This window comes from Acanthochromis polyacanthus, chromosome 12, assembly GCF_021347895.1.
Source record: "Acanthochromis polyacanthus isolate Apoly-LR-REF ecotype Palm Island chromosome 12, KAUST_Apoly_ChrSc, whole genome shotgun sequence".
Lineage (NCBI taxonomy): Eukaryota > Metazoa > Chordata > Actinopteri > Pomacentridae > Acanthochromis > Acanthochromis polyacanthus.
Window position 1 is genome coordinate 15,126,655 of NC_067124.1, and position 13,950 is coordinate 15,140,604.

Sequence of the window (13,950 nt, forward strand, 5' to 3'; positions counted from 1 at the left end):
GGATAAGTGCAGTTCACTCTCACACCAGCCAGTTACCCAGAAAATTAGGCTACTTAAACATGATAAAACACAATCATTTTCAATCTTTATTTTTATTATTTTCTACATTATAAAGCAATACTGGTCCACAGGAAAATAAACAAAAGATATAATGGCTGATTAAGTAGCAACTGAGGATTCTTGGTTTCACAACAACAACCGCTTAACGTCAGATGAAGCGGGAAATATGAGAGGGATGATCCCTGTTCGGACAAGAATGAGTTCTCAAATGAGTTTTACTGGTCATCTGAAATTTCTCATCTTTTTTTTTTCTTTGGGAACATTAAGAATACCAGTTCAAGTATGTCATTATGTTACAGAGAAGTACGAATGTCTTGGGACATTTTGAACCAACAGCTGCTTTATCTTTCTACTCAGTCCTAAGCCGATGCTCATCATTAAAAATGCATGTGTGCAATGATATGAACAATCATTACAAGTGTTTGCTTTTGTGTCAAAATATGCATCGGATGTAATGAGTATATGTTCTAATACTGCTGTGCGTGTCTTTGACTGATGCGCTCCATATGTTTGCTTTTGTGCGTCTGCTTTCTGTTTATCTGTGCAGCTTGTTGCTTTAAATAGTTGCTTTTGAATTAAGTGCTCTACAGAAACATACTGTTTCAACTGCTGCAGAACCAGTATTATGTGTGACTTATTTATTTTAGTAAAATGTTAATCACATTTTTAAACTGTATGGTGCCAAATCACCATGTGATCTCAGAGCACTAGTAGGGTCAAGACTTAAAGAGAGATATTCATCAGATTTCCATTGAGCAAAGCACATGGACATAGTGGGAATGGAAAACTCCCTTTAAGAGGAAGATACCATGCAATAGTGGCATATAAATACATGGGAGTGAAGGAGAGGTGCTTAGAGCATCTTGGGAGGTCCCCCAGCAGATCCTAATGCAGCATAACTAAGAGATGGGTCAGGGTTGAACTAAAGGCTTTACAAAGTAGGAACGTTTTAAGTCTAATCTCAAAGGTAAAGAGTGTTTCTGTCTCCTGATCCCAAACTGGGAGCTGGTTCCATAAAAGAGGAACCTGATAGCTGCTGGCTCTGGCTCTCATGCTACTTTTAGAAACTCTCGGAACCACAAGTGAGTCTTCAGTCTGAGAGTGAAGTGCTCTATTGCGATGATATGATGCTATGAGGCCGTTGAGATGTGATGTGGCTGAGTCATTATTGGATTTGTAAGGAGGAAGATTTTGAATTCTTTTCTGGATTTTACAGCAAGCCAATGCAGTGAAGGGACTATGGGAGGGATGGGATCTCTTTGCCAGTTCCAGTTAGGATTCTCTCTGCAGCATTTTGGATTAAGGAGGCATTTCAGGGAGTTACTGGGATATCCTGATAATAAGGGGTTACAATAGTCCAGCCTAGAACTATCAAATACATAGACTGTTTTCCCAGCATCACTCTGAGACAAGATGTTCTCATTTTGACAACATTGCACATGTGAGTAGAATTGTTTTATATGTGAAGTAAAGGACATATACTGGTCAAAAATAACATCAAACGTCATCACAGGAGGACTGGATATCGACGCAGTGGCATCTACAGTGACTACATGGTTCGATAATGTATTTCTGAGATGCTTTGCCTGAATTTAGAAGTAGAAAGCAAGTTTCATCTTCATAGATAAACATAGGTGGGTGTTATCTCCATAGCAATGGAAATGTATGCAGTGTTTTCCAGTAGTGCCTAATTTGCAATGGAAGACTGCAGCTCTGCCTACTACAGTTGTTTTTTTATGACTGTGTATTAGGGTAATGATTAAAAAATAAAAATGTGTGCTTCTCAGCAACTGTCCGTTGCTACATGTTGCTTTAATCATGAAGGTGACACTATTTTGACTAAGGATCCATATGAAACAGAAAATATACTGGGAATCCCCTCATGTATGTCCCTGGAAATATTTGATGAGGCTTATTTTTTCACCTTCGTTCCAGTTATTTGAGAGAACAACATGAAATAAATGTATCTGAAACTTATTTGGTACAGTGTGGTATTAATTACCATTGCGTGCTGATGAGTAATAATTTGCATACCACAGTTTTGCATTGATTGAGTTGATATGTACAAAATATTTTAATCAGGAAGTATAATAATTTTGACACCAATCTTTTCTTTGAGGTTGTCTAATATCTCTCTGTTAACCTGGGCATAGGAAGACCACTTCAGTTGTGGAATGTCTGTGCATCAATATGCATCTACACACGTGGACAAAATTGTTGGTACCCCTCAGTTAAAGAAGGAAAAACCCACAATTCTCACTGAAATCACTTGAAACTCACAAAAGTAACAATAAATAAAAATTTATTGAAAATTAAATAATCAAAAACAGCCATTACTTTTGAATTGTTGATTAACATAATTATTTAAAAAAACAAACTAATGAAACAGGCCTGGACAAAAATGATGGTACCTCTATAAAAGATTGAAAACTATTTGACCAGAGTGACATGATTAACTCAGGTGTGTCATTTAATTGACATCACAGGTGTTTCCAAACTCATAATCAGTCAGTCTGCCTATTTAAAGGGAGACAAGTAGTCACCCTGCTGTTTGGTGAAAAGGTGTGTACCACACTGAACATGGACAACAGAAAGCGAAGGAGAGAATTGTCCCAGGACATCCGAAAAAAAATTATAGACAAACATCTTAAAGGTAAAGGCTATAAGACCATCTCTAAACAGCTTGAAGTTCCTGTGACAACAGTGGCTCATATTATTCAGAAGTTCAAGACCCACGGGACAGTAGCCAACCTCCCTGGACGTGGCCGCAAGAGGAAAATTGATGACAAATTGAAGAGACGGATCGTTGGAATTGTATCCAAAGAGCCCAGAGCAACCTCCAAAGAAATTAAAGGTGAACTCCAAGGCCAAGGTACATCAGTGTCAGATCGCACCATTCGTCGTTGTTTGAGCCAAAGTGGACTTCATGGGAGACGACCAAGGAGGACACCACTGCTGAAAAAAACTCATAAAAAAGCCAGACTGGAATTTGCAAAAATGCATGTTGACAAGCCACAAAGCTTCTGGGAGAATGTCCTTTGGACAGATGAGACCAAACTGGAGCTTTTTGGTAAGGCACATCAACTCTATGTTCATAGACTCAAAAACCAAGCATACGAAGAAAAGAACACTGTCCCTACGGTGAAACATGGAGGAGGCTCAGTAATGTTTTGGGGCTGCTTTGCTGCATCTGGCACAGGGTGTCTTGAAAGTGTGCAAGGTACGATGAAATCTGAAGACTATCAAGGCATTCTGGAGAGAAATGTGCTGCCTAGTGTCAGAAAGCTTGGTCTCAGTCGCAGGTCATGGGTCTTCCAACAGGACAACGATCCAAAACACACAGCCAAAAACACCCAAGAATGGCTGAGAGAAAAGCGTTGGACTATTCTAAAGTGGCCTTCTATGAGCCCAGATCTGAATCCCATTGAACATATGTGGAAGGAGCTGAAACATGCCATTTGGAGAAGACACCCATCAAACCTGAGACAACTGGAGCTGTTTGCTCATGAGGAGTGGGCCAAAATACCTGTTGACAGCTGCAGAACGCTCATTGACAAATACAGAAATCGTTTAATTGCAGTGATTGCCTCAAAAGGTTGTGCAACAAAATATTAAGTTATGGGTACCATCATTTTTGTCCAGCCCTATTTCATTAGTTTGTTTTTTTTAATAATTATGTTAATCAACAATTCAAAAGTGATGGCTGATTTTGATTATTTAATTTTCAATAAATTTTTATTTATTGTTACTTTTGTGAGTTTCAAGTGATTTCAGTGAGAATTGTGGGTTTTTCCTTCTTTAACTGAGGGGTACCAACAATTTTGTCCACGTGTGTATGATTTACCATTGGTCCTTAAATGCCTCATATTGTAGACTACTGCAGTGCACTCAGACATGTGACCAGGCATTAAATTGAAAAGAATGAAATAAGGAGTTTTAAGGTCAGATTTACCAAAGGTACATGGGACTGTTTTGACTTAGGGGAGTTTTCTCTGATTGGAGCACAATGTCTGTATCAGTACCGTAGTCGATCCTGTCTACAGAATTTTGAGAAACCACAGTCATGGTTGTGACTAGTTTTCATTTATTTTTTGCAGCCCCAGTACTGTGTTAGCCATTGCAATTAAATGTGTTGCTTTTTCTTCTCCACTGGGGCAGCTGGTGTCTCCCTGCCTGTTCTTGCACTGACCTCTTTCTCTACACCAGCCTTCTCCTCTCTCTCCTTTAGTTTTTTGAATAATCAGCTACAGAGCTCTTTATCTTTGGGACACACAACTGCTGAATAGCTGGTTTCATGCATCAGGCTCTGACAGAGTCTGACAGAAGGCAGGACTGAGAAAGAAGCAGCAATTACAAATCTGTCTGCTGCTTCAGCACCACGGACAGTACAATGGTTTTCTTAATACACAGCACAGTTACTGATATTTCAGAGATACATGAGAATTGATCTTGCACAGACCTCAGTCAAGTGAAGGATCAGTGAGTCAGGCAGACTAGACTAGCAGGTTGAACTGAACCACCCCTCTACCCTGCACTCTCTCTTTTATTAAGGTATGAACAGGTTGGAAGACAGACTAACAAGGTGGATTCTGTTTTGTTATTTTGCTAACAAGGTGTAGTGTCTCCCCTCAAATCACCCACTGCTTGTAATAAACAAAATTACTGTTTTCTCCCTCAGGAGAGCACATCTGGATAGTCCTGGATGGACCTGTTGATGCCATCTGGATTGAAAACCTGAACTCGGTTTTGGACGACAACAGAACTCTTACGCTGGCTAATGGAGACCGGATACCAATGGCTCCTAACTGTAAGGTGGTTTTTGAGCCGCATAACATTGACAACGCCTCTCCAGCCACTGTCTCTCGTAACGGCATGGTCTTCATGAGCTCCTCTGTGCTCAACTGGAGCCCCATACTGGAGGTGAATTAGCTAAATATCTTGTTTCCCTATACTGATATTTAAAATTGCAGTGCTTATGGTATAATTTGACAGTATGCACCTGAACATGACACATAACAATACATAGAGCTCCTTAGCAATGGCAAACACTGACACTTTATTCTGTCTTCATTAAAAATGCTGGAAAAGGACAAATAATTCACACTTAAGATTCAGGTGAAGCTAGTCATTCCTACAAGATCCTGGCAGAAGCTAAAAATAAACATCACAGAACTGGGCTGTGGCCTTGTTAAAAGCACATCCGCACCATGTTATCTGACACTAATGCAATTCATGTAATCACAACTAACGGCGGTGACGTGCTGCTCTCAGGGCTGGTTGAAGAAATGCTCTCCCCAGGAGGCAGAAATTCTGAGGGAGCTGTTCTCCTCCTCCTTCTCTGACCTCTACCGCTTCAGTGTGCAGTCACTGGAGTTCAAGATGGACATGCTGGAGGCCTTTGTTATCATGCAGTGCATAAACATGCTGCAGGGACTCATACCACCCAAGGTGAGGGTACAGCTGGTCTGGATTTCTATCCACATTTACAGACTCCACAGAGTATGCTGTATATTTTATTGATAAAGTTGTACAGTCATGCTGCCAAGAAAAAATAGATGCAGAGGTGAAAGGGGAAATCTATATTCACTGAAATCATTCAAATTTTTCTTCTGTTCCAAGCAGCTGCAAGTGGCTTGAGAAAACATTTTTTCTGGCAGGAACAATAAGAACAGGAAGGGTTGCTCCTTTTTAAGGTCATTATAGTTGAAGCCGTAATTATAGCAGTCGTTTATTTCATTAGTAGTAATTAGTTAAAGCAGAAGTCAATAATTGAATATCTCTATTTTAGAAGAAACCTTGGCTTTTTGATGCAGTGCCCATGAAGCTATACCCACACTTATGGAGGTTCCCTTGTAGACATCTTTTTCAAAAACCTTATGAGATGTTACTTATGTTTATTTGTGCTGTATAAACTGGAAGCCATCTGTGTTATTTTTGTGTTTAAGCCAATCAGCCTTGATAAAAAGGTGGTAGCTCTAACATATCTTCATTTTCCTGCTTTTTTCTATGTCTTGTTGTGCTCGTCTTCGCTTTTAAGTTTGGTTTTGGATCATTTCTTGATGTAAAATGTTTTTCCCTCTACAGGAGCAGTGTGGTGAGTTGTCCAGAGAGCACTTGGAGCGGCTCTATGTCTTCGCCCTCATGTGGAGCACCGGAGCTTTACTAGAACTTGAAGACCGGAAGAAGATGGAGATCTGGCTCAGAGAAAACGACAGTATCCGTCTAAACCTGCCAGACATCCCACCTCACAGTGACAACACCATGTTTGATTACCACGTCACATCAGATGGTAAACACGCAATTATGAACAGATACAAGATACAGGACAAGTTGCACTTTATTTTCCTGTGTACTTTGATCAAATCATGCAGTGATGTGCAGAAACGTCTCTCCCATTGGAAGAATTCTTGGAAGCATCGCTGTCATGTTTTGTGCTGATCTCTACTCCATGCTTTATTTTTATTAATGTATGCGCATTATCTTCCAGGTCATTGGGTCCACTGGAGCACCAGAGTGGAGGAATACATTTATCCGTCTGAAATCACGCCAGAATATAGCTCCATCCTGGTCCCCAATGTGGACAATGTTAGAACAGACTTCTTAATTCAAACCATCGCCAAGCAGGGCAAGGTGAAGTTACCAGCATTAGTAGTGTATATCTGCGTGCTGCCTTAGTTTGCAATATATATAGCATTTTGTGTAAAGTATATGTACAGATGAGTGACAAAGGAAAAATCCGACACAAATCTGTTAGACACTTTGTTAGTGACTATCAAAGTCTCCAAAACTACTGGGAGGTTGGAACACTTTGCTTCTGAAAGACCTTCCCTTGTTTGATGCTAGATTGGATGGTCACGGTAAAGAAAATGGTCCTTGGGTGTTCAGTTGGTTTGAGATTTCTTGATTGCTAAAACCACAGCCTATGATTGCAATCTTTTTCATACTCATTAAACCCCCCACAGCACCAGATTCCTTCACTGTCGGGGTCAAACATTCAGGCCTGCAACCTTCTCCTGATTGAGACCACATTTGCACATGTCCACTTGTTGAGGAATGGGATGAAGGGTGACTAATGTGATCATACTGTGTTTTTCCACGTCTCTGTAGAGAATGCATATGCTTAAATGCATGTTAGTCTTTATAATAAAGGGTTTACATACTGCAACCATACTACAAAAACTTTCCTTTTTTATTTTCAAAGCGCTGTTCTTGCTGTAGCATGTACAGTCACCTCTATTTCTCACATATCACACTAATGCACAAACATCACAGCCATCAAATGTTGGCCATATCCCTATTTACTCATACCTTTCCCATAGATCTAAATCAAAATGCTATTCAAAGTCATTGTGTTTATTAAAACTAGCTGTTGAGCAGTCTGTGCCCCAACAATGAACCCTCTTTCTGAGTCGCGTCTATCTTTTCTTTGTCATCTAGATGAAATATCGGAATCAACTGGGCGTTTATAGATACCACAACACATGACTCAGTGTGAATTCCTTAATTATACCAAGCAAAGCACCTGTCAGGAGGCTTGTGTATCCATTGTGTTTTTCATTTATTCAGGTTTGTCCATTAATTTGTCACCTGTCTGTATATAGGTGCTGCATTAAGGGGAAAAAAGCCATAGTTCATGAGTTAAAAGTTTAAAATCTTACATCACAGATGTGCTCCACGTCTCTGGCTGTAGTTTTGATATACTGGATGTTTTTATTTGATAACACATAATGAAAATTAAGCTGTAAACAGGAATCTTTTAATATACACACTTCCCTCTTCGTAGCTTCTTTAAGACTTATTCTGAAGGTTTGAACAGCTCACAGCCTTTTAATCACTTCTAAACTCAATGTATAATGCTTCCTGGATACAGCTGAGTGGACATGCATGCAAACATATCAGTTCAATAACACAGCAGCAGGGGTGGACACAGCATGACTATTCAGAAATGAGATTAAGATGCAGTGCTCAGTTTTCTCTTTTAAAGTCCATCTAATGCTCCACCATCTAGCATTCATCACAGTGCGTTTGCGTGTATTTCTGTGTGTACGTTTTGCTGTCTGTGTGGTTCAGAGTCCCACTATAAGAGGAAGTAGGTGTGTCTGTAAACAGGCGGGGTGAGACTCTGTTTAGTTCCATTTATTGTAGTAGCTGCTTTAATTCCATTTACTGTTACTGGCTCAATTTGATTAGCTTTCTCTACAAGCTGATGGATATAAATTCTAAACTAAAATGTCCTGACTTAATTATGGTGGACAGACAAGCCAGGCAACCCAAGCAGTATGAATATTTTTAAGATATTTTGGGAGGAATTTGAGCTTTTATTGCAGTTGAGCTGAAGAGGCGGGGCTACAAACTGTACCATACTAAACTGAGAATCAGTGCTCTTTGGACAAACCTATTCTGTGCTCAAATAGTTGTATTAAACCCAAGCAGTAATATTAATAATTACCTACCATAGGTTTTATTATTTGCACAGGTGATGCCATGTGATGCTCCCATTAACACTGTTCTTAGATTAAAGCTCTGCACATTATAGACTCCCAGTTCTTATCAAACTTTTTTGTGAAGATTTTGCTGTTGCAAGTACAATCCTGTGCCATAAGCTGAGGCATTGATTTAATAAATTTATCTTTAACTGGTTAGGATAATAATTTGAAGTAATTACTCATTGCTATCATGTTTTAGCATTTATTTAAAACACAAAAGTCTCAAGGCTACTTACAAATGTCTTTCTTATCCTATCTCCCTCTCTTTTGTCCGTCATAAAAATGTTTACAATTCTGATTGAAACTAGAGATACGGTCACAACAAACACATTTTAGGTTATCAGTCAAGCTCAACAGAATAACTAATGTCCATCTCAGGTTGATGTCATTTTATTTGTCATGTTAACATATAACAGGAAGCTGTACAGTATTATCTTTGCATACAGATTTTTCTCTTCAAGTGTACTTAACTAATGAGAAATCTATATATTTTGTTAAAGGCGGTTTTGCTCATCGGTGAACAAGGAACAGCAAAAACAGTCATCATCAAAGGCTACATGTCAAAGTACGACCCTGAGACCCATGCAGGAAAGAGTCTCAGCTTCTCCTCTGCTACCACACCACTCATGTTCCAGGTAGAGCAAGAAAATCAGCTTTTTTTCTCTTCATCAATTCAGATGTTACCCCTCAGTACTCATTTTCTGCATTTTTATCTGATGTTGGATCCTCTACAGACTGTGTTACCTTTTCATGAACTTGTGTAATACTGATGATTGATTAAACGTGTCCAGGTCAGAGGGAGGGCCGCTGCCTTCTGCCTGTACATGGCTAAGCTCCACATCGATCAGGCTGTCACACATGATTACATCCCATTAAAACACAACACGTGTTTTTTCTCCCTCATGTCTGTTGTCTTTTGCGGCACCATATGTAATTTCTTGTTATTTTCTTTCAGAGGTCAGTCGAGAGCTACGTGGACAAGAGGATGGGAACCACTTATGGACCTCCTGCTGGGAAGAAAATGTCCATTTTAATAGATGATATCAACATGCCTGTAATCAATGAGTGGGGAGACCAGGTTTGATGTCTCACAAAAGATAATTTCAGAAATATTTATTTGGGATATTTTTTAATTTGTCAGTTCAATTAACAACCTTAGCCATTTGATGCACAACATGGGTCAAAAGTGACCCATATTAAATGATGCAATTAAATAATATGATGATGGCAATAGGGAAGTCCATGATTTTCAAACAAACCAACCTGTTCTTGATTCACTCTTTTGTCTGGCTCATAGGTGACTAATGAGATAGTCAGACAACTGATGGAACAGAATGGGTTCTTTAATTTGGAGAAACCAGGAGAGTTCACGAATATTGTGGATGTTCAGTTCCTGGCAGCTATGATTCATCCAGGAGGAGGCCGTAATGATATTCCTCAGAGACTGAAGAGGCAGTTCTCCATCTTTAACTGCACTCTGCCCTCCGATGCTTCCATAGATAAGATATTTGGTGAGTAATACAGAGTCATCATGTGTCAGGAACCTGAGCCTGTACAGTTAAATCTGGAACATTTACATAATGAACCCAAAGGCACAAGTTTTAAACAAAAACATTATATGCACTTCATGGGTATGTATTAAATGTTGTCAAAAAGTTGATGGTAAATGTGTGTTTTCCAATATTCATGATTATTCAGTGCCAGTTTGCTTAAACACCATGAATGCTGAAATGAGACAAGGACAATAATAATGAAAGCTGCTATTCCCTTATGTTTTTGCTGCAGTGACAAACTGATAAATCACCCAGTATAAAATATTATACATTTAATCCAAACTTATAACTAATCCTGTATCAACCTTATCAGGTGTGATCGGTGAGGGCCACTTCTGTGCACGTCGTGGTTTTAATGAGGAGGTTCAGATCACCGTACCTCGCTTGGTGTCTCTGACCCGCCACCTCTGGCAGCAGACAAAGTCCAAGATGCTTCCAACTCCTGCAAAATTCCACTACATCTTCAACCTGAGGGATCTGTCCAGGGTCTGGCAGGGCATGCTCAGCACCACTGCTGAGGTGGTCGACTCTGTCCAGGTGAATTTTGGTGTTTTATATTAACCTGACTTCTAAAATGACATGTTATTAGGAAACATGGAGAGTATGTCAAGATTTCTGCTGGAGAAACAACAAGACAGCCGAAGTGGCAGCAGTGAAACAGGATGACAAAACTACAGCAAGGTGCTTCCTTGAATCTAAAATAATTTAATCAAACTTTCAGCTTACAAGGAGTCTATATTAACTCAGCCTACGTAAGTCTTGAACCGTGTTTCAAACTGATTCATTGATCCAAATGCAAAAAAAAAAGTCTTATTTAATTATACACTCAAAATATGCCAACCATACTTTTACAGTAACCAAGTTACTCCAGTGCTTTAATCTGATTTCTGTCAGTAATTTAGTTTTGTGCATGTAAATGGAGCATAGCGAGAAGCACAGCAAAGTGGCACAGAGTAGCCCAGCAAAGTGTGGTGCAGAGCTGTGGGTTAGGCTGGTGCAGAAAGCTTGGCAAGATGATCAAAACCTTGCTTATATGGTCATGTTATTGTATGACTCCATGATATATTATGGTGCAGTATATATTCAGTATCAGAGAGAAATTCAAGTGAGGGAAGAATAAAATAGAAGCAAGTCAACATTTGAAAATCTGGCATTGTACGCTCACTTCTTGCTGAGGTGACCAACTCCCCACTGGTTTGCTTTGAATAATTTAATACAGTGAAATGCATCTTCTACCTCGGGCTGCCCAGAATGTAGGCATACATGCTGAACATCCCTGCTGAGTCTGCCAACACAACTCAGGCGACTTTGGACTATGTAAGGCAAAACCTCAATCAATTAAACCACTTAGCCAGAATACAAGGATAAACAACATACATTTATTTAACATGCAGAGGAATTACAGCCTAAGAAAATAAATGATTGTGTTGCTGCTCGATGAGTTTTTTTTTATTTGTATGAATCTATTTCTTTAAACATCCTCATCAAAATTACACTGTAATTCCATTCAATAACAAAACAGTTTCTTCCCTTCAGTACTGTTTGTTATGTGCCCGTGTAAAAATAAAAAATATTCTTGTATTAAAACATTGACCCAAAAATGTTATTTTCCAGGTGTTGCTGGCACTTTGGAAGCACGAATGCCAACGTGTGATAGCAGATCGATTCACCATCCCCGATGACGTGGAATGGTTCAACCAGGCTATGGCAAAGCTGGTGGGAGACAAACTTGGCGAGGAGCACAAGAAAATAGTGGACTATGGAGTAGACAGATACTTTGTTGACTTCCTGCGAGATGCTCCTGAGGCTACAGGTAGCAGGCAATCAAAATTAAGAAAAATCCTCAGTGTTGTAGTTCTCTCTTTGAGTTGTAATGGAATAAATTTAATGTAAAATCTTCTTCCCTCATAGGGGAAGAGCCAGAAGATACAAATTTTGATATGCCAAAAGTGTACGAGCCTATTGACTCATTTGAGAGTTTAAAAGAGCGTCTGAACATGTTGCTGAGCCACTACAATGAGAGCATCAGGGGCACTGCCATGGACATGGTCTTCTTTCAGGATGCTATGATCCATCTGGTCAAGGTACTACACAGATGTTTCATCCTTTTTTTTTATACAAGTGTGATCAAAGAAATGTCAAAAATAGGAAGAATAGATTTAGAAAGTTTTATGCTTTACAGAGTGGAACATAAAATATTATTAAAAGGTAAGCATGTGCTCCAGGTGTCATGGCTCAGTTGTTACCAACAAAATGGCCTCACATTCAACAAACACAAACATTTGAGCCATGCTTCTGGCCACCTGCAAAATGATGTAGTCATTATTTTTGTTAAATTACTGAGCTTTTTTCCCCAAAAAATCTCAGATATGCTCAGACATACTTCAAGTCCCCAAAATGTTCAAATTTTAGATTACATTACCTGTAACTTGTGCAGCTTTTAAATTAATATAGGATTTTGCCTCTTTCATCCAAGTTGTGTGTCTGTGTTTGGTTTTGTGTGTGTGTAGGTCTCAAGGATAATACGAACTCCTGGAGGTAACGCCTTGTTGGTGGGTGTTGGAGGTTCTGGCAAACAGAGTCTGACCAGACTGGCCTCATTCATAGCCGGATACAGCATCTTCCAGATCACTCTCACGCGGTAATGTTCACGTGCGATAATTACAATGTTTACATGCTTAAGTATAACCTCAAGACGATACCAAATGTCTATTATGATCAGTGTTGTGCACACACAGATTGTAAGCTGGGAGTATTGTCATTTTAGACCTAAAAAAACAGTTTCCTAGGTTCTTTGGAAAAGTCTCATTTCTCATGAACTATTCACTCCAGCTATACCTTCAGGATATAATTGTTTATGGTTCATGAATAATAACAAATCAGAGGCAGTTAATTGTCACATTTATCAATGCAAATATGAATCCCCATACCATAGCTAAAACTAAGCAAGTCCACCCTGTAAATTTTAAATTAAAACCAACATGCTATTTTTGTACAATATGAATATTGTGTGGTATCTCTGCCATTTGTGAGAGATTCATTATTCATCATTGTGGAGCAGCAGGCAGCATGAATTAATTGCTGTTCCATGATACGTAGTGAAAGAAATTGAATCAGATTGATATTAATTGTGTGATATCTTGGCGGTTCTGCCCCCTCTTCATCTGATTCTCGTCTGTGAAACAATATCTCTGCTTCCTGGGAGACTCTTTGCAGTGAAGTTGGAAAAGAAAAAAACAAAGCTCTGCTTTGCGTTAACGGTGTCATTTTTCTCTGCCTGCTCTGTCCTGCACTTTGTCTTCTTCATTGTTCTATCTCGTTCTGGCCTCTATCTCACTCCACCAATATGTCAAATGTTTTGGTTTTTTTTTTTTTTAAATTTCCTCAGTCCCCCAGTGCTATTCTCGCCATCGTATTTCCCATCGGCAGGTTTACGTGTTTGCTATTAATATGAATGAACCTCATATTTCTGTTCTTGGTTTCACAGAGATCTCTGGAGAAAAGTGCACTTCCATTGTGCGTCTCCTTCCATCTTTTTCATCTTGTCTTCTCTCCAACACACAAACAGCTGACTTTTCCATTCACGTCTTCTTTTCATGCAGACTCTGTTCGGTTCTCATTCTCTACAAAGTAAATCTCATTGTTTTCATGCAAACAGTCTGCTTGAAACTTTGTCATCCTAACACTGCTATGCTGTTACTAGATGTTTATCTTTTTCATGCATTGAGTTATTTTTCATTTAAATGTTTTCCTATGGGATATACTCTCGTGTATTCACAGAAGCGCTCAGCGTTGCAGCAGCCCTGAGTGGTTTGCAGTCATGTCTGTGTAAAGGCCTGTCTAACACGTCA

General features: G+C 39.3%; 1 protein-coding gene across 1 annotated transcript in view; it reads left to right on the forward strand.

Moving 5' to 3' along the window:
* The window catches only part of dnah5 (dynein, axonemal, heavy chain 5), a 103,367-nt gene that overhangs the window by 44,866 nt on the left and 44,551 nt on the right, over nucleotides 1–13,950 (forward strand). The window contains exons 49-59 of the mRNA XM_051956990.1: nucleotides 4,739–4,980; nucleotides 5,332–5,508; nucleotides 6,145–6,349; nucleotides 6,548–6,690; nucleotides 9,047–9,181; nucleotides 9,502–9,624; nucleotides 9,844–10,057; nucleotides 10,413–10,636; nucleotides 11,714–11,912; nucleotides 12,011–12,183; nucleotides 12,610–12,740. Of these exons, the coding sequence (XP_051812950.1) occupies nucleotides 4,739–4,980; nucleotides 5,332–5,508; nucleotides 6,145–6,349; nucleotides 6,548–6,690; nucleotides 9,047–9,181; nucleotides 9,502–9,624; nucleotides 9,844–10,057; nucleotides 10,413–10,636; nucleotides 11,714–11,912; nucleotides 12,011–12,183; nucleotides 12,610–12,740 (1,966 nt within the window). The remainder of the gene's footprint in view (nucleotides 1–4,738; nucleotides 4,981–5,331; nucleotides 5,509–6,144; nucleotides 6,350–6,547; nucleotides 6,691–9,046; nucleotides 9,182–9,501; nucleotides 9,625–9,843; nucleotides 10,058–10,412; nucleotides 10,637–11,713; nucleotides 11,913–12,010; nucleotides 12,184–12,609; nucleotides 12,741–13,950) is intronic.